At 45.6% G+C, this 22,748-nt stretch overlaps 1 protein-coding gene across 1 annotated transcript in view; it reads left to right on the top strand.

The window, feature by feature from the left end:
• The window catches only part of LOC138752960 (uncharacterized), a 59,582-nt gene that overhangs the window by 24,508 nt on the left and 12,326 nt on the right, over positions 1 to 22,748 (top strand). The window contains exons 5-6 of the mRNA XM_069915560.1: positions 17,996 to 18,053; positions 22,123 to 22,176. Of these exons, the coding sequence (XP_069771661.1) occupies positions 17,996 to 18,053; positions 22,123 to 22,176 (112 nt within the window). The remainder of the gene's footprint in view (positions 1 to 17,995; positions 18,054 to 22,122; positions 22,177 to 22,748) is intronic.

Raw genomic sequence — 22,748 nt, 5'->3', positions numbered from 1 at the left:
GATGCTCTGACGAGCTTGTGGCCACCCCAGCTTGGTTCCTGCATTGAACCTCTCCACTGTTTCATGCCCGACTTCAGCTGCTCTGAGCTCTGGAATTCCCTCCCAATAGGATTCACAGGGATATTTCTCTCAGTGGAAGCATTGAAGAGTGAAACTTGTGTTTGGGAATTGGCTGTTGCCGATTTGAGCTGGCAGAGGCAGAATTTCAAATCAGAGGTTTGTTCCTATTGGGAATTCTAGATAAAGGTCGATTCCGAGGTGGAGATTGACAGGTGTCTGACAGGAATCTGGCACTGAGGTCCCATTTTGGGCTCAACAGGGATCTGGCTGAATGGTGGAGCAGCTTCGAATGGATCATGATGCCTTCTTGTGGAAAGGTCGGGGCTGTGGATCCACATGGGCTGTCTCGCACCAAATTTGAACTAGTCCTGTTCTCCCCAAAATCCCATCAACTCCACTTGGATTCTATCACCTGCCTCCACTCCTGGAGTTATTTACTGCAGCCAAATGACCTGCCACTGCACATGCCCTTGGGCTGTGGGATGAAACCGAGGCACCTGCAGACTCCACACACACACACAGAACCAGAGGTCAGCATGTCCAGCTGTGTCATCCTGGTTTGCTCTGCTCTTTCCTCATTTGGACCTGTTTCCTGATGTTATTTCCCCACAGGGTGGCCTGGAGTGGGTCTTGCTTTTGATGGGATTTGCCCCACAGGTGGCCTGGAGTGGGTCTTGCTTTTGATGGGATTTTCCCCCAGGATAAGAGTCTTTTATAAAATGGAGGAGAGGCCTGACGAGGATTTGGATGGAATTCAGATTTGTTTGCTCTCTGCTTCACCTTCTGAATGTTGTTGCCGGCTTGCAGGAGGGTGGGTTTCGGGACTTTGTTCAGGCTTCCATTGTCTCGATTCGCCATTCTCAGCCTTTCTTTGCCCATGACCCCTTTGGGACTCTGCTCAACATTTATGGGTCCCCATCCTTGTGAAGCTGTAATTTAGTTGGTTTCTTTCGTACTTCTCTCCTTCTGACGACATTTTTTTTTAAATGATGATTTAAAATGTCACATATTAGTCGTATCCCAGCTTTGGAGCCTTTTTACAGAACGAGGGAGCATGAGTGTTGAAGAATTCAGGGGCATGGATGATCATTGTCCAGTGTAACCACTGGCTGGAACTTGGGAGACACTGACATTGAATCTGGAATCATTCACATTTTCTCATACAGGGTGGAACGGCTGCCTTCCCTGTGATTCTGTGACCAAGTTGTTTTGCTGATGCTTGTTTTGAGTATTACCCACATGGCCTGTGGTACAAGTGCAGCAGTTGGTTTAAAACTACACGTGTAGAGTTTCAGTTAAAATGGTACAAGGACTGTGATGGGGAAGAATTTGTCGGCTCTTTCACTGATGAGAGATCGCTTCAAATTGTTTGACAACAGGAAATAAACCGTTCTTGTATTTGGTTGTGTGTGTTTTCCTTCGATCCAGTGGGGGAGAGCAGGAGTGGGGTGGGTCCTCTTGTACATTGAGGCTGTGGAAAGTGCAGTTGGAGCTGGTGGAGGAGAGGCTGGTCTGACCTGTGTTCTCAGCTCTCTGTCCTCTACAATCCTGGGCAGAGCAATTCCTGTATCAATCTGTGATGTTTTTCAGCACCTTGCTTGTTGGCTGCAAAATAGTCTCTGGTCCTCTCTCTTGGCCGCACAAAATGAATTGATTTACTTCATGTGGTGGCCTGTTCAGGTCAAAAGCCAGTGTCCCTCTATTGGTCTCCTTGCTGTAATATCTCATAGTGACTTCAGACCTGATGGGCGGACAAACGAGGCTCTCGTGCCTGAGGAAGCAGAGTGGTAACTGTGTCCCAATCACAATCGGAGCCACTGTTGGCGGTTGCTGCAGTTAGTTTCTTTAGTTGCCTGATCCCATAACTTCCACCACCCAAGGCAGCAGGTGCAGTGAAACCTGCACGTCCCCCTTCAGGATGTACTTGACCTGGAAATGTGTTGCTGGTCCTTCACTGGTTGGTGGGTCTAAATCCTGGAGCTCCCGACACCATCATTCACGATTCAGTTTATTGTCATGTAATGAAAACAGTGTCAGTGACATTGACGTTTGTCTGCTGTAAGACAGATAGGTTCACCATCAGCAGAAATTGCCTGAAGCACCTCTTGCAGTCAGATAAATCATCTGAGGATTGCAGTGGTTCTAGATGGTGGCTTCTGGAGGGGAGGGATATTCCCTGGACTTGCCAGGGAACCCCACAGCCCAAAAGCGAAATTGTAAACTGGATACTTATAAGCCACCTTTTTGTGGTCCAAACTGAGTTCCATAATTTGAATCCTATGGGAGTTGGGAAGACGAGGTTAAATTCTTCATCAGGTTCCTGTTCAAAAACACAAGATGCACACAAGACTTCTCTACTCCTTTAGCAAAAAAACCAACCTGCGTGGAAACTTATCCTGAGAAACGTGGCACCCCACAGTAATTAGTGGAGATGTTACTCCTGAAGATCAGAGCAGATGAATGTGTGTCCCATGGGAGTTTCTCTTTCAAGCCAAAAGCATAGATTCCAGAAACACATTGCAGGTCTCATCCATTGGTGTTGCATGTACACTGTCCATCACCTGCAATATTCCCTTTTTATTTTATTTCTTCGAGTGATGAAATTTCACACTTGGAAATATTCCATCCAACATCACGGCAGATCTTTGGAAGGCCAGTCTGCTCTCTTGGATTCCCAGGAAAAAGACCGAAAAGGGGAAAATAATTAGTTTTACAATCCTCATCGGAGTGCATCACTTCGACTTGTTAACCTATACTTGACAAATGCATGATAATTAGTTTGAGATCCATGTGCAGAAATCAATTAAAATTGGAGCCCTGCTTTTTGCTAAGGTGAATTAAATTAATTTGTATTTTTAATTGACTTGTAATGAAGTGATTTTTAACCTGGGTTCATTTCTCCAGCTCCTCACAGCTGCGCGTTAATGAGATGTTTGGTGGAGGAAAGTGCAACAAGGAGTTTATACAGGGGTGGGAGTGGATGGTGGGGGTGGGGGGTGTTTGGGGGGTGTCTCACAGTGCAAGAGACCTGGGTTCTCTCTAACTGTGTGTGTTTCCTCAAGATGTTAGTGTTTCCTCAAGATGTTCCAGTTTCCTCCCAGCAACCAAAGACAAGCAGGTTGGTCGGTGAGGGGGAATGTGGGGGGAGAAAAATATCTTAAGTGCAGGTGGGCTCTTCATCATCTTTGAGCAGACTTGATGAGTCAAATGCTGTAGGTTTTGCATTTGTCGCTTTGTCAAAGTAAACAAGGAGTCTGCAGATGCTGGGGTTACAGGCCGTGCTCAAAAGTACTGGAGAAACTCAGCAGGTCAAGCAGCGTCCATACAAAGGGAAAGGCAGGCCCGATTTATTTTTGCTTTCCATGGGTGCTGCATGACAAGAGTGAATTTGTCCAGCACTTTTGTGCACTGTTCGTAGAGGTATTTTGAGGTACTGAGAGACTGTTTCTATTCCTGTCGTTCTTTGGAGAATCGCGCAGCGTTGAGATTTGAAGTATGGTCTCCAATGCAAATTCAGGGGCAGCAGGCAGCATGGTGATCATGACCCTGTAATCTGTTACACTGCGGTTCGTCCGGAGTCCAGCACTGGAGCAGACGGGGGTGCTGGATGGGTTGCCAATAAATATTGTGTCATGCACTCACCAGTGAATGAAATTCTTGCATTTTAAAACAATGCTGCAAAATTGTTTAGATGTGACTGTTAAACAAAAAAAAAAGCAATCCTTTCAGGCTCAACATTTGCAGGGAATTCTGTTTTTTCTCAATGTGTATCATTGGGTAAGCAAGAAGTCTGCAGATGCTGGATGAAGAAGCCTTCGTCCATGTGACTCTCTGCCACAGCAGCACATTCCTGATTAAATGTTTTCAAACCAGAACGTTGACTGTTGCTTTCCACAGATGCTCCCTGACCAGCTGGGATCTTCATGAGTTGCTCCGAATTTGTATCGTTGTGAACTCGGCATAACTGGCCAGCATTCATCGCTCGTCCTTTACACCCCTTGAGGCGGTGACCAGCCCTCTTTTTGTGATGCTGTTGGTGTAACAGACTTAAAAAGTCACTTTATTAATTCTTATTCCCAACTCTTCATTAGAAATTTTATTAATCATCTAATAATTTTTTTTTTAGTTTGTTTATCTCAATGAGTTTGCTGGAAATGACTTTGCTGTGCAACACCTCTTCTGTTGCCTCTCCCCTCCTGCTCCTCACCGTGTCGCCCTGCACTGCTGAGGGGAGCAAATAAATGCTGGGAAAAAGTTCCTCAAGTCGTCCCTTTTGCCCAGACCAAGCCTGTTACATTGGCACAGATCCACAATGCAGGCAGCATGTGACAGTGGTGGAGGGGATGAATGGGGTGCTGGATGGGTTGCCAGTGAACGTTGCATCGTGCACCCCTCCAGCACGTGGGGAATATCACATTGCATTTGTAAGCTTTATCTTGTCAATGGTTGAAAAGATGTGTGTCAGGAGGCAAGACTATCAGCACGGGCTGGTTTGTCCCATCATCCTGTAGAATAAAAAGGAAAAACTTCATCTGCGGCAGCAGTGAAATCCTGACCTCATGACAAGTTCACGACAAGTTGGAACTGAGCCAGATGGTATAGGAGACACTAAGACATTCAATAGAGGTAGTGTGGGCAGATGGTAAAATAAATGGATGTAACCAGAACATAATTGACCAACTTTTGGAGTTTAACTGCTGATTTCCTATTCTGCCTGAATACTTAGTCAAACTTTCCAGGCTGGTTATTGGTTGGGATACACTTCTTGTGTGGTTTAATTGAGTGATTTTGCATGGTAACAGACGTTCCAGCCAGCCCATGCTGCCCAATTACATCCTTGTGACCATCTAACCTTGTACTTCTGTTGAATGTGGGAGAAAATTGAACTGTCTTGAGGTAATCCATGCAGACACTGGAGAACGTGCAGACTCCTTACGGACAGGGGTGGATTTGAACCTGGGTCACTCGTGCTGTAGTTATATTGTGTGAACTGTGCTGCTGTGGATTGGCTTCTTCTGATATCGTGGCTGCACCAAATAGTGTCCCACTCACAGTGCAGAAGGGATTTTGGTTTAATGTCTCAGTTAAATAATGGCATCACTGACTATGGAGCACTCGGGAGGAGTCATGTGATGGAGTAATGACCGGTAGGAGAATACCAGCCCTCTCCAGAAAAGAAGAAATAAAGTGAAGAAAATACAAAGTTCAAGAAACACAAAACATAACAAATAAAGGATAAAGTTGTGGAGAAAAGAAAGAAAATGGCACCCAAGAAGGAAAAAGTAAAAACAATGGGAAAGAAAAGAAGAAAAGACAACGGAAAAGAAATGAGAAGGCCTTACCTGCATGAAGAAACAGGGAGCTGTCATGGAGAAGAGAGCCCATTCTCCAAGGTGACAACCCCGCAGAGTTGTGACCCCCCCACCCCCCACCGACCGCTGGTCTGCAAAAATGGCTCTTTGAGCCAAACAAAAGTGCGCAACTGCGCATGCGCGAAGAGCCGCGCATGAAGAGTCGCGCAGCTGCGCTCCGACAGGAGGGGGCCCAGCTGAGGAGTGGGCAAACACAGCGCGATCAGCTGAGGGATGCCTGACACCAGGGATCTCAGCTGGAAGAAGAGGGAAGTGATAGGAAAAGGAGTGATAGGAAAGAAGAGCAGCAGCAGGAGACCCACAAGACCCAGAAGAATAGGACCAACGGCAAGAAGCCAATCAAGAAGAAGCCCAGCAAAGTGAGACAAGCAACCCATCAGGAAAGTTAGAAGAAACACAGATACAAGGAAGAGAAGAAACACAGGTGCAGACACAGAAGAGGAAGAAGACCAAGATCTGGAGAGAGAAATAGAAGGTAAAATAGATGGGCAGAATATAGATTTAAAAAATATTTTCAAGAACAAATGAGAGCATTAAAAGAATGGTTGACTTTAGAATTTAGTGAAATGAAAAGTACAGAAGAAAAAGTGAGTAGAATAGAGCTGGTCATGACAGAAATAGGGAAAAGAGTAGAGAATGTGGAAGAACGAGAAATGGCTGTAGAAATGGAAGTGAATGACTTAAGAAGAAAATTGGAAGAAAGTGACAAAAAAGTTGGTCACAAGAGTTGTTAGCTCAGAAAATTGATATTTTGGAAAATTATAGTAGCCAAAACAACATAAAGATAGTGGGCCTAAAGGAAGATGAAGAAGGCACAGATATGAAAGTATTTATAAAAGAATCCATCCCAAAGGTCCTGGGAATGACAGAAATACAGGAAGGAATGGAAATAGAAAGGGCACACAGAACACTAGCTCTGAAACCAGACACATCAAAAACCAAGATCCATTTTAGTAAAATTTCTGAGATATACAAGAGAAAATATACTTGAATGGGCAAGGAATAAAATTAGAGAATACAAAAAAACCAATGGAATACAAGGGTCAAAAAATATTTTTTTATCCAGACATAAGTTTTGAACTCTTAAAGAGGAGGAAGGAGTTTAATACAGCAAAATATATCCTATGGAAAAAAGGTTATAAATTTATGTTAAGATATCCAGCTATGCTTCAAATATTTATCCCTGGGAGCAAAACAAACTGTTCTCAGATCCAGAGGAAGCACGAGAATTTGCAGAATGCCTGCAGGACAGAAGGAGAGATGAAGAGATGTAACAAGAATGAAGAATGGCGATTAAAATACATATAAAGATGTAAAAATAATGTATATGTAAGAACTAAAGAAGGGAAAGAGATGGGAAGAAAGGAAGTAAGGGAGAAAAAAGGGTGAGCTTTGTTATATGTGAAGAAAAAAGTATTTTCTGGAGGGAAATGGGTAGGAGAGAATAACCGTCACTGCGAAATCAATTGACGCTTCAATCCAAATGGAGAGAGGAGTTGTGGTTGCCCGGCAAGGGATAAGGGGCAACTCGGAGAGGGGGCACATTTGGGGTTAAGAGAATATCAGATGTGGGAGTTGTTGAAGTATTTTGTGTTTTAAATGTGTTGTCATACATTGAGTTCAAAAAGGGAAAACTGAGAGATGAAAATGGGAAAAATAAATTAAAGAGAGACTGGGTAGGGCACGTAGCGGCAACATCATATAATTCAAAAGCTAGAGGTGTAGCTATATTAATTAATAAAAATGTACCAATCAAAATAGAGGAGGAAATAATAGATCCAGCAGGGAGGTATGTAATGATAAAGTGTCAGATATATTCAGAATTTTGGGGTGGTGGTGAGGAAGCAGAAATGAGGTGTAAACAATATGAGATGGCCATGTTGAACTACATGACTATAAACATTAATGGAATATATAACCAAATTGAAGGAAAAAGGCTATTAAATTTCCTGAAAAAAGAAAAAATAGAGCATTTGTGCCGGAAACGCATCTAACTGAAGTGGAATATAATAGAGAGACTGGGTAGGACGTGTAGTGGCAACATCATATAATTCAAAAGCCAGAGGTGTAGCTATATTAATTAATAAAAATGTACCAATCAAAATAGAGGAGGAAATAATAGATCCAGCAGGCAGGTATGTAATGATAAAGTGTCAGGTATATTCAGAATTCTGGAATTTGCTCAATATATATGCACCTAATGAAGAGGATCAAAAGTTTATGCAGGAAATGTTTTTGAAGATTGCAGATACACAGGAAATATATTGATAGGAGGGATTTTAACCTCAATTTGGATCCAATGTTGATTAAAACTGGACAAAAGACTAGCAAAAAGAATAGAGTGGCCAAATTTATGGTTAAATCAATGCAGGAAATGAAACTTATGGATATATGGAGGAGGAAGCACCCAAGGGAGAAGGAATACTCATATTATTCGAGTGGCATAAAACATACTCAAGGATTGATATGTTTTTGTGGTCAGCCCATATTCAAGGGAGAGTTAAGAAAACTGAATATAAAGCTAGATTGCTATCTGATCATTCACCCCTGTTATTAGCGATAGAACTGGAGGACATCCCACCAAAAACATAGTTGGAGGTTAAACTCCATGCTACTTAAAAAGCAGGAATTTAGAGAGTTTATTGAGCGCTAAATTAAAATGTACTTTGAAATAAATACGGAATCAATGAAAGACAAATTTATATTATGGGATGCAATGAAAGCCTTCATTAGAGGGCAGATAATAAGTTACGTAACTAAGATGAAAAAATGACTACAAACAGGAAATAGAACAGTTGGAAAGGGAGATAGTAAGTACTGAGTATGCAGCTGACTCCCTCAGCCCTGGCCCCGAGATTCTGCCTCCTTTGTCTCCTGATTCTTGAGTATGTTCTTCAAACATTAACTGCCTCTGAGGGTCCTACACTGGAGTGCAGCCTATGTGATTTCTAACTCTGTAATTTAGAACATGGTTCTCGAACTGATCCCATGTGAATTTTTTTTGGGGTGGGAAGAGTTTTGGCTTGATTATATTTTCTTTGAATGTTCACTGTTTTGGTATGTGGGAGCAAACCACAGCGCCCAGGGAAGGACCCCATGTAGTCACAGGGAGAATGTGCAAACCCCACCGAGGCAGCCCTGGGTGGGGAGGGGGGGTACAAAAGGGGAGAGGCACTTTTTGCTCTGCACCGACTCTCGCCATGCTCCGTTAGCTGGATTTGAAGTCCAACACCAGAGTTTTTCCCTGAGTGTTTACAGGACGCTGAACACGAGCAGTTTGGACTGGTTTTGATGGATTTCTTCTCCTCCCCACAGTTTCCTTGAGGCACAGGTGTCTAATTTGCATCTGAGGCAGACCAGGGAGATGTGCAATTTTGACTGGAATTCCTTGCTCTGGGGCACAAGGCCTGAAAATGTTTAGAAGTTTGGGCTCCACCTGGGTCAGGCTGAAATGCTTGTTCGAGAGTCAGGGAGTTGGAGAGCATGGAAAGGGGCCCTTCTGTCCTCCATTTCCATCCTGCTCATCATGGACCTGGTCCTGTGCTGATGACACAGTCCAGCGTGGAGCTTGGAAACACCCACACGGTCCTATTTCAAGTGTCATTACAATGCAGTAAAAATCCCTGTTATCTGGCATTCAAGCCACCAGTGTCCTCCAGCAAATGGCAAAAAAAATTGTGGAAAATAAATGGGTTTAAAAAAAATGAGTTTAAAATTGCACCTCCCCCCACCCACCCCAACCAGTGGCTAGTTTGCCAGACATGCAATCTCAAGCAAATGGAAAAAAAAATCGCTTCTCTGGCATCGACCAATGCCCATAGGTGCTGGATACCAGGGGTTTTACAGTCCGACTGAAAGGGTGAGGATATCTTTCCCCTCGGGTAATGAATTCCAGATACCCAAGTGGACAAGATTCTTCCTCCAGTTCCATTGGATTTCAAACCCTTGTGACCCTTCAGCCATTTAGCTCAATTATGTATTTCTCATAGCGTTGGTGTTCTTCATCCGTCCCTCTTTGCCTCCTCTGCCCCACAGGAAGTTGGCCTCTCTTCTGGTCTGAAACAGTCCATCCTCGGCAATGTCCTGTTGAATCTCCTCTGCACCCTCTCTGATAGATATTCATCCATCCTTTTGTGCAGTCATTCTCATGGGGGTAATGCACCCTCTTTTCCCCTCCCACCCCTCCCCAGGGCTACAGCACATGGTGGTGGGGTGGGGGGGGGGGGGCGGTGGACGTAGACTTTTTTATGTGGTCAGTTGGAGAAGCCAAAAGACTGCTTCACATAAACTTTGATCAGAATCCTAAGGGGGCCCCCAGCCAAAAGAAGGTTGAATGCCTGGCCTGATGTATTGACCCGAGCTGTACACTGTACTCCAGGTGTGATGAGAACACCCCCCCCCCCCAAAAACTTTCATTGAATTCTCTGCATTTGCAAATGAAGACCAGTGCCTTGTAAGCCACCTTATCAACCTGTGCTGTCACATTCTGAGATCCTTTGATGTGTTCACCCAAGTCCCTCTCTGTCCATCAGCATTTCCCTGGTCCTGTCTATCCAGACCTTGTGGGTCTGCTCAAAATTTAACCCCTAACAAGATTAAATTCCATCTGCCACCGCTCTGCCCATTTTCCCAACTGGTCTCTTGGCCTATTGAGGTCCATTTCAATGGGAAGTTTGCCCATTTAGAATCCCAGTCTTGATGCCAACAATCAGCACAAACCGTGAAAATTTCATACTCATCAGATGAGCAGGCACAAGTTACCACAGCTATTTAGTCCACTCTGTTGTGGTGGTGCCTCACTCTATTGGAGAAGCTGCCAAGTCTTTAAATAGCAGAATGCATCAGTGTATCACTCCAAGGCCAGTCCGGTATTGTGAACTTGGGACAAGGAACCAATTGTACGTCTCCCTGAACTCTTGTGTGTGGTTGGTGGTATCGTGGGAGGGATGTGCGAAACAATAATGAGATTGATTGGCTGCTGGTTTTACATTGTCATCCAAATCCAAAATTAGCTCCTTTGTGGAATTTCACATGATATTGATCATTCCAGTGGGCAGCTGGATGGGGGTGGGGGGGGAGGCAGAGCGATTGGAATTCAGCTACCCGGTGCAGCATCCAACTGGGCTGTGAGGCGTGGAAGAGTTAGACTGATGTTGGAGGAGATGAGATTAGTCAGCACAGCATCATGGGCTGGAGGTCCTGCAGTGCACTATGTTCCAAATGCAGGCCATCTCCTGAAGCCTTGGTGGACACGATGGAGTGGATATGAACAGAACTCCTGCAGCGAGGATTATTTTCTCTTTCATCTCTTTTGTTCTTCCTGCTTTTTCTCTCTTTAACCCCACTCCCTCTTTTTTCACTCTTGAAATGAGTGTGTCTCAGTTCTGGAACAATAATGTGATTATGCTGAGTTGGTGTCCTGCCAATAATCAGGCAATCCTTTGGTCATAATGATACAGGTCTCTTTTGGATGGACATTCAGTGAGTTTTCTCTGACCAAGGGGAAGCTCCAACACTTTTGAAGAGGTTGTTGAGAAGAGGGAGAAATTTACAAACTTAGTGTCTCAGAACCAGAGGTCGCAGTCCCAACACAAGAGTTCAGTTTCTGCACCATTTCAATTCTGTTCTCCACTCCCATGCAGACATGTCTGCCCTTGACCTTGTACTATCCAACCTAGACCGCCATAAATTGGAGGAGCAACATTTAATTTTCCATCTGGGCACTCTCCAACTGGGTGACATCAACATCGAATTCTCCAGTTTCTGTCCATTCTCCCTCCCTTCCTTTCCCCTTCTCTTCTTTCCTCCAGCTCTCCTCCCCTTCCCTCTCCATTCACAGACCCATCCCCCTACCACCATTTCCTGGTGTTCCTTCCCTTATCTGTCTATTACTCCAGTCTCTGGGACTGTGTTCCTCCCTCTTCCCCTCCCACCATTTTGTTCAGGCCTCTGTCCACATTTTGTCATACCTTGTATCTTTATCCTGGCCATATAAAGGACACTGTTTGACCTGCTGGGTTTCTCCAGCATCATGTTTTTACTTCATCCATAGTGTCTGCAGACTTGATTTTGGTGTTTTACAAGAGTTCCATTGTTTGGGATTCCTTTCCAAGAAAGCTGTGGAGGTTCTGTCACTGTGCACTGAGCTTGATCTAGGCTCTGTATGAAATGAGAAGAGAGCAGGGAAGTGGTGCCATGATGCAAGATTAGCTGTAGCAAGCAGGAGAGGCTTCTAATTCTTTATCATAAATTATAAATTTTGGGCATTGCAAAGTTGGGAAATAAACCAGAGAGGGATGGGATCATAACTTTTCAGAAGTGAATTACTGGTTAAAATTCAATTGAAAATGGCTTGGATGAACTTTCAAGTGCTGCTTTCACAATGGGAATATTTGTGAGGCTTTGAGTCCAGAGTGGAAGTAGAATGGAAGGGGTTGAAGTTAGCAGTGCAGCAATGTTACTGAGAGGAACAATGCCTTGGAATGGATACACACACCTTCCTGGAGGAGCAGCGAGTTGAGCGACATCTGTCTGAAGAATAGTGGATGCTTCAGGTTGAGGCCCTCCATGCCCCGCCCCACCCCTGCAATGCTGCTCGACCTGTTGAGGTCCTCCAGCAGTTGGTGTTCAGATTCCAGCGTCTACAGTCTCACCTGCTTGGAGTGGATCCTGACGAGGGTCCAGCTCATTTGTGCTGCAGATCAGATGGGGGAGGGTTAAAAGCTGGTGGCACAGATGTACCTGTGTGTGCCATTCCTCTGCCTTGTGACCTTGGGTTGCCTGATTTGCTCTGTGCCCCATTGTTTAGCGATCTGCATCCCAGGCCAAGCACCACCACCTCAGCTCTTGTCAGGAAGACCTACCCTGCCCTCCTGAGCACCCATTTGCCACCTACCTTTAGAGTCTCTCTGTGATGGTCTCTTGTCTCGTCGCTGGCCTGCTGATGCCAACGTTTTCCCAGGAGGCTTCTGCGAAGCCTCGGTGACCTGGAAGTCAGTGGTGCTCTGTCTTCGTCTCCAGGTTGGAAAGGGGTGACTTTGTCATAGAACTTGAAAAATGTTGTAAAAGCAAACCAGACAAAAAGTTCATTACCTTGATTCGTCAAGGATGCTCCAGTCTTGTTGCGATTGGGTCATGTGTGGAGTTTGGGGTCATCCCTCCTGAGATGAACAAAGGTTCAGGCTGATTCCAGAGCTGGTGTATGATGAGAGGTTGGATCAATTAGACGAACTCATTGGAGCTTCGAGGGGTGAGAGGGGATGTCATGGAAACCTGTAAAATTCAAATGGATCTCGACTAATTAGATGTTGGAAGGGCATTGCTGGTGGCAGGGAATCCAGCTTCAGGAGTCATACATAGCCTTTGGATAAGCTCTCAGCGATTATAAACATGGATCATTGAACAATACGGAGCTTGAAGCCCAGTGACAACCTGATGTCGAAATCGAACTAAAACCTAGCTCTTGCACCTGATAGATTTCCATCCATCCCCTTCATATTTGGTGTCGATTTCGAAGCCTTTTAAATCAATCGGAGCTCAGGGCCTGAAATGACTGCCTTTTACTTCCAATGGATGATGCGTGACCTGCTGAGTTTCTCCAACACTTCTTCACTGCATGAGCGCAGCCCATTTCTCTTGCTGGTTGGCTGTGCAGGGGTAGCAGATGGAACTGCAGTTGGACGATGCCCTGGGGATCTGGCCTGCCCAGCAAAACATTCAAAGCAGTTCACTGTTAACTAACCGTAACTTGCATTGGGCAGCATGAGGAGGCATTGTTTCAACAGTTCTTGAAAACCAAATGATGAAGGTCCCATCCCACCCAGGTCATGCAAGATGCATGTGCTTGAAAACTAAATCCTTCAGATTCAAGCTCCGGTTCTTTCCAAACAGATCACGCGCTGGCGAAAGTCGATGACTTTGCTCTGCTGTTCATTGCGTCCCGCACTGCTTTTGGACTTTCTCATCCCCAGCATTATTCGACCATTGCTGCACAATCCTCAACCCTAAGTTGTCTAATAAGAAAATGAGAGCAGAAAGAGGCTGTTGAGACATGAAAGTCTGCAGATGCTGTGATTGTAGTGAAAACACACTGAACAAACTGAACCTCCAGCATTTCCGTGTGTTTTTAATTCAGCCCTTTGAGTCTGCCATGCCATTTAATCACTAGCTGATCCATTTTCCCCCTCAACCCCACTGCCCAGCCTTCTCCTCATAACCTTTGATTCCATGATTAATCAAGAACCTATCAGTCTCTGCCTTAAATACACCCAATGACTTGGTCTCCATGACTGCCTTTGGCAAAACATTCCGCAGATTTGCCAGCCTCTGGCTGTAGAAAATCTTCCTCATCCCTGACCCAGTGGACTCTCTTCAATTCTGTAGTTGTGCCCTCTAGTCCTCGAGTCTCCCACCATGGAAAACAATCTATGTCTATGTTGTCCATGCTTTTCAACATTCAAAATGTTTCAATGAGATCCCCACCTCATTCTCCGAAATTCCAATGAGTTACAGGCCAAGAGCTGTCAAACATTCCTCAGATGTTGACCCTTTCATTCCTGGTATCATCCTTTTGAACCTCCTCTGAACCCTCTCCAAAGTCAGCACATCCTTTCCTCATTGAGCACCCCAAACCTGGTTAGAAATCTCACCACTTAGTTATGAATTCACTACCTGCTGCATGAGTTGGAGTAACTGGATAATATAAAGCTTCTTGCTACATTTTGGTGACAAATGAGCAATATGGAAAAAAGAATCTCAGGGTTGTTTGTGGTGTCACCTATTACTGGCAAACTTGAACTTTGAATTCAGTTGTTAAGGGGCTGGGGTGGGATGAGAGGTGACTCTTATTTGGAATCGACTCCTTGACAATTACCGATTTCCCCTCCGAGGACTCTGGTTAAATGTGACCTTTGTCTCTCAGGTGGAGCGTGCAAGGAATCCACGTCGTGCGCTGCTCCTGGATGGAATTCCACTGAGATCAGTCACCACCCGCACTCCCTGCGTGGTGTTCCACTTTGCACCAGTAACCACGCACAAATTTTGGCCCCAGGGAGTCTGCAATATGGGCTTTGTTCCGAGTGTTTTGAATCCCAGGGTCTCCCTTTACCTTCAGGTGTTCCCCAGCTCCAGGTCTCAAATGCACATCAGTAAATAATCACCAGTAGGTGTCCCAGGACATCACCTCTGACACACTTTCAATGAGATCACAGGAGCTGGTGTCAGAAGAATCCAGTGCTGTCTGTGAGGAGTTTGTATGTTCCCCCTGAGACGTGTGTGGGTTTCCTCACGCTCTCCAAACCAGAGAGGGTTAATGGGTGAATTGGGTGTAATTGGACGGCCTTCTGCTGTGTTGTATTGTTGAAGTTAAAAATAGATCAGTGGTGGCACAGTTAGCATGGGAGTCAATGCAACGCTTTTCCAGCACCAGCAATGGTGGTTTGAATCCAGTGCTGTCTGTAAGGAGTTTGTACGTTCTCCCCCTGTCTGCGTGGAAATTGTCTGTCACTTGGTTGCAACATTGAGGTTTTCGAGTGATTATAAAATGTTATCAGTTGCTTTAATTTTCTCCCTGGTTTTGTGCATCTTCCTTCCCCGTGGGCATGACCCGGGTCAGCTCACGGTGCAGGCAGGCTCACTCTCACTCATTACTGGCTGATCCATGTCGCTACATTAACCTTCACCTTTCACACCTGCTCCACTTCCCTGACCACCCTGCTGGCTCCTTGATTTGGCCGCCTGGGTGAAAGTCTGCGCTCACTTACTGGGGATCATTGTGGCAGGAGGTCTTGGCTTCAAATTAAACACCTCAAATTCAAGCGAGGTTGCGAAGGGTACACTGTAAAATACAAAACGTTTTGTTCTTCACGCCAACCTCCTCCCTTCCGCTCTGACCCATTGCTGTGTTGTTAATCGTAGAGGCGAAAGCTGCAGTCCCTGAGTCACCTTTGGACCTAGTCTCCTGGCCCATCAGTGTTCCATCTCATTGTGGACTTTTCCCCATCCAGTGTGGACAGACCCCCAGTTACCATAGTGAGACATGAAAAGTCTCGGGGCTCTGTGTCTAAACCAGGATAAAGCTGGGTTCACTGGGTAACATTTCCCGCTCCCGCCCCTCCCTTTTAAATGTTTTTGGTCATGTTCTCTGCTGATAATGACAGAAAGTGAAACGAGGATCTGCCTTTGCATTTGGAGGGAGACTGCTTGTGGAGGCTGCAGCCCAACCTGCGTTTCCCCATTGGTTCTTCCTGAGACTGAAGCCCTTCATGATCGGCTGCTCACCTTGCACTGGCTTCTTTTTCCCTCGGCAACACTGAGGCTTACAACTTGCTGGATCTGCAGTCTCCAGCCACGTGCGAGAACTGCAGAGAACGGATGTCACAGCAGATCTGCAGGCACACCTCATGCTGTAACGCAGTGTGTGGGGAGTTCAGGCTCAATACGACTCAGGGTGGTGAATGGCAAACCTTCCAAATCCGAACCAGCGTGACACTACATTTCAAAGTCAGGGCGTGGTTAGCAGAGTTTCTAGTGTATGCCTTCAGACTGTGGCATTAGGAAAAGTAAATTCTGTTTTGCAAATTGTTTATGAGAGGCCTTGATCGTGATAACACGTTTCTATCGACGTATGCTTTGAAATTCTGAATTGTTGCATCTGAGTAGGAAACTTGGGCAGATGTGGGGAGAACATGGATTTGAACCTTGTTCGCTGGCGCTGCCAGCTTTGTGCGAACTGTGCTGCCCTGCACCATGGCATTGTTGTTATTTCAATTCCCCCCCCCCATACCAGCTGCCTGGACTCCGTTTGCAGGACAGGAAGCTTGTAAAGGTCCAAGGTTGGAATGGGAGTGGGGAACTCGAATGTGTGCTGCTGACTGGAGTCCCTTATCAGTCAGGTTCAGCTTTCCTTGCGTGCACCAAATTGCACTTTAGCTCTCAGCTGAGTGTATGATGTAATGAGCAGGGTGAGGGCTTCTCACATGATTTAGCACAGATGGGATTACAGTCTGTGGGTGTGACGTGCTGCCGAAGGAATGTGCTCATTCTGGGCAGGCTGCGTGTGTCGGCCACATCTCCCGAAGGTAGTAGCAGTGGGAAACACTTGACTTAGTGTTTCTCCCCCCCACCCAGGCCTGAGGAGTTGTGTGGAACCTGTGAGCGGCGAGTCTTCAGCCCCTTTTGCCTCTGGGATTGCGTGGCTTTGAGCTCATTTGGCTTGGTGGCGTCGGGTGGATGGAGAGATCAGGTGAGTGAGTGGTTGAGGAGGTCACAGCATCGCCACAGGGCAAAGTTGAGGAGCAGAAGGGGTGTTCCTCGCGATTCCCTCTGCCCTCAAGTGAGTGGCGTGGAACCTACAGCAGGCTTGTGGTCACCAGAAGGCGATGGCCTTGTACTTGAGGCTGGTTCATACTTTCAAGTGACAAACAGTGAGGGTGGAAATCTCATGGGCAAGTTCACTACATCAAAGTTTCCATCCCCAAGTAGCCCAAAGTAGATTGGACTTTTATGCATGTATTTGCTCCAAAATTAAATGATCTTGAGAGAAAGCAAGCCAAATTGTACTAAAATAATTCTCAAAATTGGCTAACTTAATATAAAAGGTTGACAGAGCTCGGACTCTTCGCTTTGGAGCAATGAAGGGTGACAGGTGGCTGAATAGAGGAATACAAGGTTATAAAGGGGATAGTCAGGGTGGATAACCAGTACCTTGACCCCCGGGGTGACAATGGTAAATACCAGAGGACATCGTGTTTACAGCAAGTGGAGGAAAGTGCAGAGGAGATGTCAGAGTGGTGGGTGCCTGGAATGCATTGCTGAGGTGGTGAAGGCTGGTACAGCGGAGAAATTAGATGGGTGGTAAGCAAAATAGAGGGTTATGGGTGTGAAACGATGAGATTGAACAGTATGATTTAGCACAACACTGACAGCGCCAGCAATACAGGATTAAATCCGACACTGCTTGTATGTTCTCCCTGCATCTGTGTGGGTTTCCTTGGTGCCTCCTCCCACCCTTCAATATGTGTGGGGTTTGTTGGTTAGTTGGGGCATTTAGTGGGCATGGGTTTATGGGCTGAAAGGGCCTGTTGCTGGCTGTGCTGTTCGTCTCAAAATAACGATTGAAAACTGGTGATGAGAGTGCCCAGGTCCCCAGCACCCACTACAGGGGCTGACAGACGTTTCTGGGCATGTTCAGTGTTCACCTTTGTGTCATGTGTGAGCACCCTTTCTCTGACTCTCGATGGATGCCTCCTGAGTGCGTTGAAAGTGTGTGTGGAGCCTGTTTCATTGTGACTCAGAGGGGACCTTGCTGAACAGGTCTTGGATCCAGAACTCTGGCAGCTCCCCTCTTCTCCATCCCCACCTGCAATGACACCCTCCCTGAGCTCCCCACTGGTCCTGGAAGCTGACCTTGAACCTGATGACAATTGGCAGACGTGGCTGCTGTGTTAACCAATTCCGCCTCGCCGATGTGGGTGTGTCCCACAGTGGCTTTAACCCTTCCTCCTTGGTGCTGAAAGTAATTTGCTGAACATTTGGTTATTTTCAGGAAATGTTCTTGTTCGCAGGAGAAAAGCAAGCAAACCAACACGGTGTGAAGGCCATCAGTCATCCCTCAGTGTGCAGGTTAGTCTGGCTAATTCATGGGAACCTTAAAGTTCGCTGCAGGGAATTGCGTTGATTGTTGGTTTTAATGGATTGACCTTGTTATTAAAAGCTGTGACATTTGTTGACCTGAATTATCTTTTTCTTGAGACCAAATTTAACTTGAAGGATGGATTGTGTTAGCAAAACTAAGCTTTCTGAGTTTATTCAGATGAAGGGGCAGAATTAGGCCATTCATCCCATCAAGTCTGCTCCACCATTCAAATCATGGCTGATGTATGCTTTTTTTCAACCCCATTCTCCTGCCTTCTCTCATAATCTTTGAATCCCTTAACTCATCAAGAACCTCTGCTTTAAACTTGCCCAATGACTTGGCCTAGACTGTTGACTGCAGCAATGAATTCCTCTGATTCACCACCCTCTGGATGAATTAATTTCTCATCTGTTTCCATTTATTCTGAAGCTCTGCCCTCTGGTCTGAGACAGTAAAACAGTTGCACTGCTGCATTGTCAGCCTTGCTGCCGGTGTGGACCCAGGCAGAGCGGGGAGGAGAGACACCACACTCTCCTGAATGGTCCAAATGCCCATTCTGGCTGCTGGCAACTCTGTCCAGGCTTTAAATGGCTTGTTAAAGGTGCCAACAGTGTTTTATTTAAAACCCTGCAACCCCGGAGTCTGAGCCCAAGTTGACCGTGCTTGTGTTCTGCAGTGGCTTCGAGGGGCTGTGGACTGGCACAACTCGTGGGAGAGCACTCCCCATTGAGAGAAGGCAGCAGAGGAGATGAGCCCAGTCACGGTGATCATGGGTGCGGATCAGCGAGGGGCTCTGTGGCACATCGGTGGGGAGCTGTTGGCGACTTGTACGTGAGGAACTCACGCAGCCGTGGGCTGCTGGTGACATGAGGTCAAAGAATTTGCACTAGGCTGCTATAGTCTTGCTTACGAGAACCCGGTCTTGGAACCGCCATTTGAGAGGGTGCCAAGGGTTCCCGAAGGCTTCCTCATCATGTCAGAGGTTTGGATCCAGCTTCAGACTCTTGATGGTTTGAACTGGAATCTTGTGCAGCTGTGGGAATGCTGCAGGCGAATCCACAGACACTTTTGCTGCTTTTCCTCCTGCTGTCAGGGGCATCGGGCAATTCTTATGGCAAATCTTTCTCTGCCTTATGGCAGATGCAAGACCATTTCATGTCATGTGACAATTCTGTTTTATGACATAACAAATAGAAGCTGATCTGATTTGGCATCCCTTTTAAATATAGAAATGCTGGGAAAAGACCAGTCAAGCTTTGTTCATCCTTCGGTCGTACAGCTGATCAAATCTTGGCTTCGACACCACTTTCCCCACCCAGTCCCCAAATATTTTGGCTCTCTCGTAGTTTAAGCATCTGTCAGTTTCCACCCTGCATTCAATGACTCTGCACTCGAACCAACCTCCTGTCCATGCAGACCCCCTGCAGTCTCGGGGAAAGCTGCTAACATCCCACTCTGGCCATGCTCTTCCTCTCTCTTCGAACAGAGATGAGGAGGAACTATTTTTTTTCTCAGAGAAATGGTTCTGTAGGGGCTTCCTTCTCCAAGGAAGCAGGAGAGGTACTGTCTGCATTTCAGACAGACCGGCCTTGAGAGAATAGGGAAATTGGGGGCACAGGTGGGTAGGTGGAGTGGAGTCCATGGCCAGATCATGAATGACGGAGCAGGCTTGATGGTCCAAATGGCCTCCTCTTGCTCCTATGTCCGATGTCAGGCAGGAGATGTATGTACTTGATAGCACACACATCCAGATTCAAGGATGGTTTCATTCCTGCCATTAAGATACTTTAATGGGAATCTTGCTGACAAGATCAACTGTCCTTTTCTCTCTCTCCTGCCCTGCCAGAGAGTGATAAACCTCTGGAATTTGCTGCGACAGTGCCTGTGGAGGCTGTCATTGGGTGTATTTAAGGCATCTGAATAGTCAGGGTATCAAAGGTTATGGGGAGAAAGTGGGGGGGGAGGTGTGGATGAGTGAGAGAATAAATCCGCTCTTGATGGAATTATGGAGTGGACTTGATGGACTGAATGGCCTGCTTCTGCTCCTGTATTTTCTGGGATAATTGTAACACAACTCTGTACACTACTGTTTGTTTGTCATTGTTGCACGAGCTGCAGTCCGAGGACATAAGACACGAAGGAGAATGCAGATGGCTGGAATCTGAAGTTAAACACAATCTGCTGGAGGAACTGAGTGAGTTGAGTAGCATCGGTGGGAGAAAAAGAAATTGGTGAACTTTTGAACCAACTCCTCCGGTTCTGATCCAAAATGGCGACCATTCTCTGTCTCCCCCAGTCCAACTCAACCCCCAAAGTTCCTGTAGGCGATTGTTTTTGGCTGAAATTGACTTGCCTGGGTAGCATGGCTAATAAAGCATTTTACTGTATCTTGGTGCATGTGACAATGAAGAGTTCAATTCACTCATCTCTGGGGTAGAAAGTTCCAAAGATTTGTGACCCTTGTATGTGCCTGAAACAATTATCAATTTTTCTGCAAACTCTCCCCTACCTCAGTTCCACTTGGGGAAATAATCTCTCATCATCCGCCCTGTTGGTTCCCCTGCTCCAGCATTGGCTCAACCTGCATACAGACCTTACAGCACATGATCCCTTTTGGATCATGAGCCCATGTTGCTCAAATTCCCCAATTAATTTACAAACTGGAGCACTTAAAGGACACGGGGAGGACGTACAAACTCCTTATAGATAGCACCAGGGTCACTGGTACTGCAGGAGCATGGCGCGAACCAATGGGTTATCCATGGAATTACAGGAATCAAGCTTGCAAACATCTCCACTGTGAGCCAATCCTTGTGAAACATGGTGGCCAAACCTGACCCAGTGTCAGAGCTGTTCAGGTTACAGAAAATTGTTCTTGGAGAATTCACAAGTCACTCACCAGAAATTTAAGATGGAGAATAAATTCACTCTCACCAATTTTTGTATTTGGAGGTGGGGTGAGGTAAATAAATCAACTCAGTTGTTTTTTTTGAACTCTCATTTCTTGAGGTGTGTGCAGATGATGGGATTTGCATCACGGAAATCGTGAAACAGGGGAATCCAACCCTTCTGTAATGTGTGGGTTACCTGTACAAACTTATCCAGGTGAGATTCCAGTAAAGTTGCATCAAAATTCCCTGCTTTTTCTGCTCCAGGCCCCTTACTAAGGGGACGAAGAGTTGACAAAGGGAGTAAAATGTGAGGTGGGCCACAAAATAGAAGGCCAGTGTTCGATAATCACATCTAAATATTTGTTGCACCTACAGATCCTCTTGTGTTCAATGCACTAAGACCAGCAGATCCCGATGAATTGATCCCTACCTTTAACTTTCTTTGCCCTTTCTCAGTCAATGGACATGCTCAATAAGTGCTGAGCCCTTCTCGTGACTTGCTCACCCATCTCGGTGTCTCGTTCAGTGAAACCTCACCTGTCCAAAAGGTGCATTTATTCTGAGTCTGGTTTTCTGTTTTGAGAGCCACTCCCTTATCCATTGAACCTGTGCCCTATTATCTTGTGCTGCGATTTATTATGTGGCACCGTGTCAAATGTCTTCTGGTACACATTTACCCACCCTGTTTGTCAAGGACATCTTGCAAATTGGCAAGACACATTTGCTCAAACCACATTGAATGCACATTGTTTTTCCATTTGGAATGTCCCGCTACCTGCTCAGTCACTGATCATGGCAGTTTCTCTTTGTTGGGTAACTGGCTTAGTCATTCCAGTTTCCTTTCTTTCTTATCTGGTCATGCTATTTTTGGTGCTTTCCAATTTTTTGGGATTTCTCAAGAATCCATGGTGAGTGTTGCAGTGAGTGCCACACTTAAAGTGCCAGCAACCCGGGTTTGAATCCAGCACTGTCTGTAAGGAGTTTGTACGTTCTCCTTGAGTCTGCAAGGGTTTCTTCTGGGGCCCTGGTTTCCTCCTACCCTTCAAAACAATGGGGATTTTTGGTTATTTAGGTGTAATTGGGTGGCACGGGCTTGTGGGTCAAAAGGACCTGTTACTGTGCTGTATGTTTTGATTTCATTTTAAAAATTAATTTTATGATTTAGTGCGACCGCATCAGTTATCTATGGACTCACTTCATACAAGTCCCTAAGAAGCAGGTAATTGGATCTGGTGGACTTTCTGGTCTTTATCCTGTTAGTTGACCAAAAAGAAATTGTTCCTTCCTCTCCTACAACCCCTTGACACTCTAATTTTTTGCATTATAAAACTCGTTTGTAATAAATCTGAATTATTATGTAGATTCTCTTCCATTTAATTCCATTCTCAATTTAAAAAAAAACCTAACATTTACTTGAGCTACTCTTTTGATGTACATGTTGGAGCTCTTAAAGTCCATGTTATTGAGTTTATTCTCCATCAACAATTTTTAAAATTTGTTTTTCGCTACTTCTAAACACTCCCACCTTCTGACCAGCATTAATCTTTGCAATCTTACATGACTGTTGATTTAGTTTTAATCCTGCTTGCTTGACCACCAATAATGCGTTCTTCCAAAGCTCATCTTCCTCATCAGCTGAAATAGAAGGAACATCTCTTGGTGCTGATCGACCATCTTAGCCGACGGTCAACTCTGCAGCTTTGCTCACTCTGATCTGTAACTGTTTATTTGTTAGAAAACTCATTCCACACTTCCATGCTAAAATCTCTTTTCTAGGTTGCCTATCTGAGA

Source organism: Narcine bancroftii, chromosome 2 (genome assembly GCF_036971445.1).
Source record: "Narcine bancroftii isolate sNarBan1 chromosome 2, sNarBan1.hap1, whole genome shotgun sequence".
Lineage (NCBI taxonomy): Eukaryota > Metazoa > Chordata > Chondrichthyes > Torpediniformes > Narcinidae > Narcine > Narcine bancroftii.
This window is presented reverse-complemented; position numbering and strand designations above follow the sequence as displayed.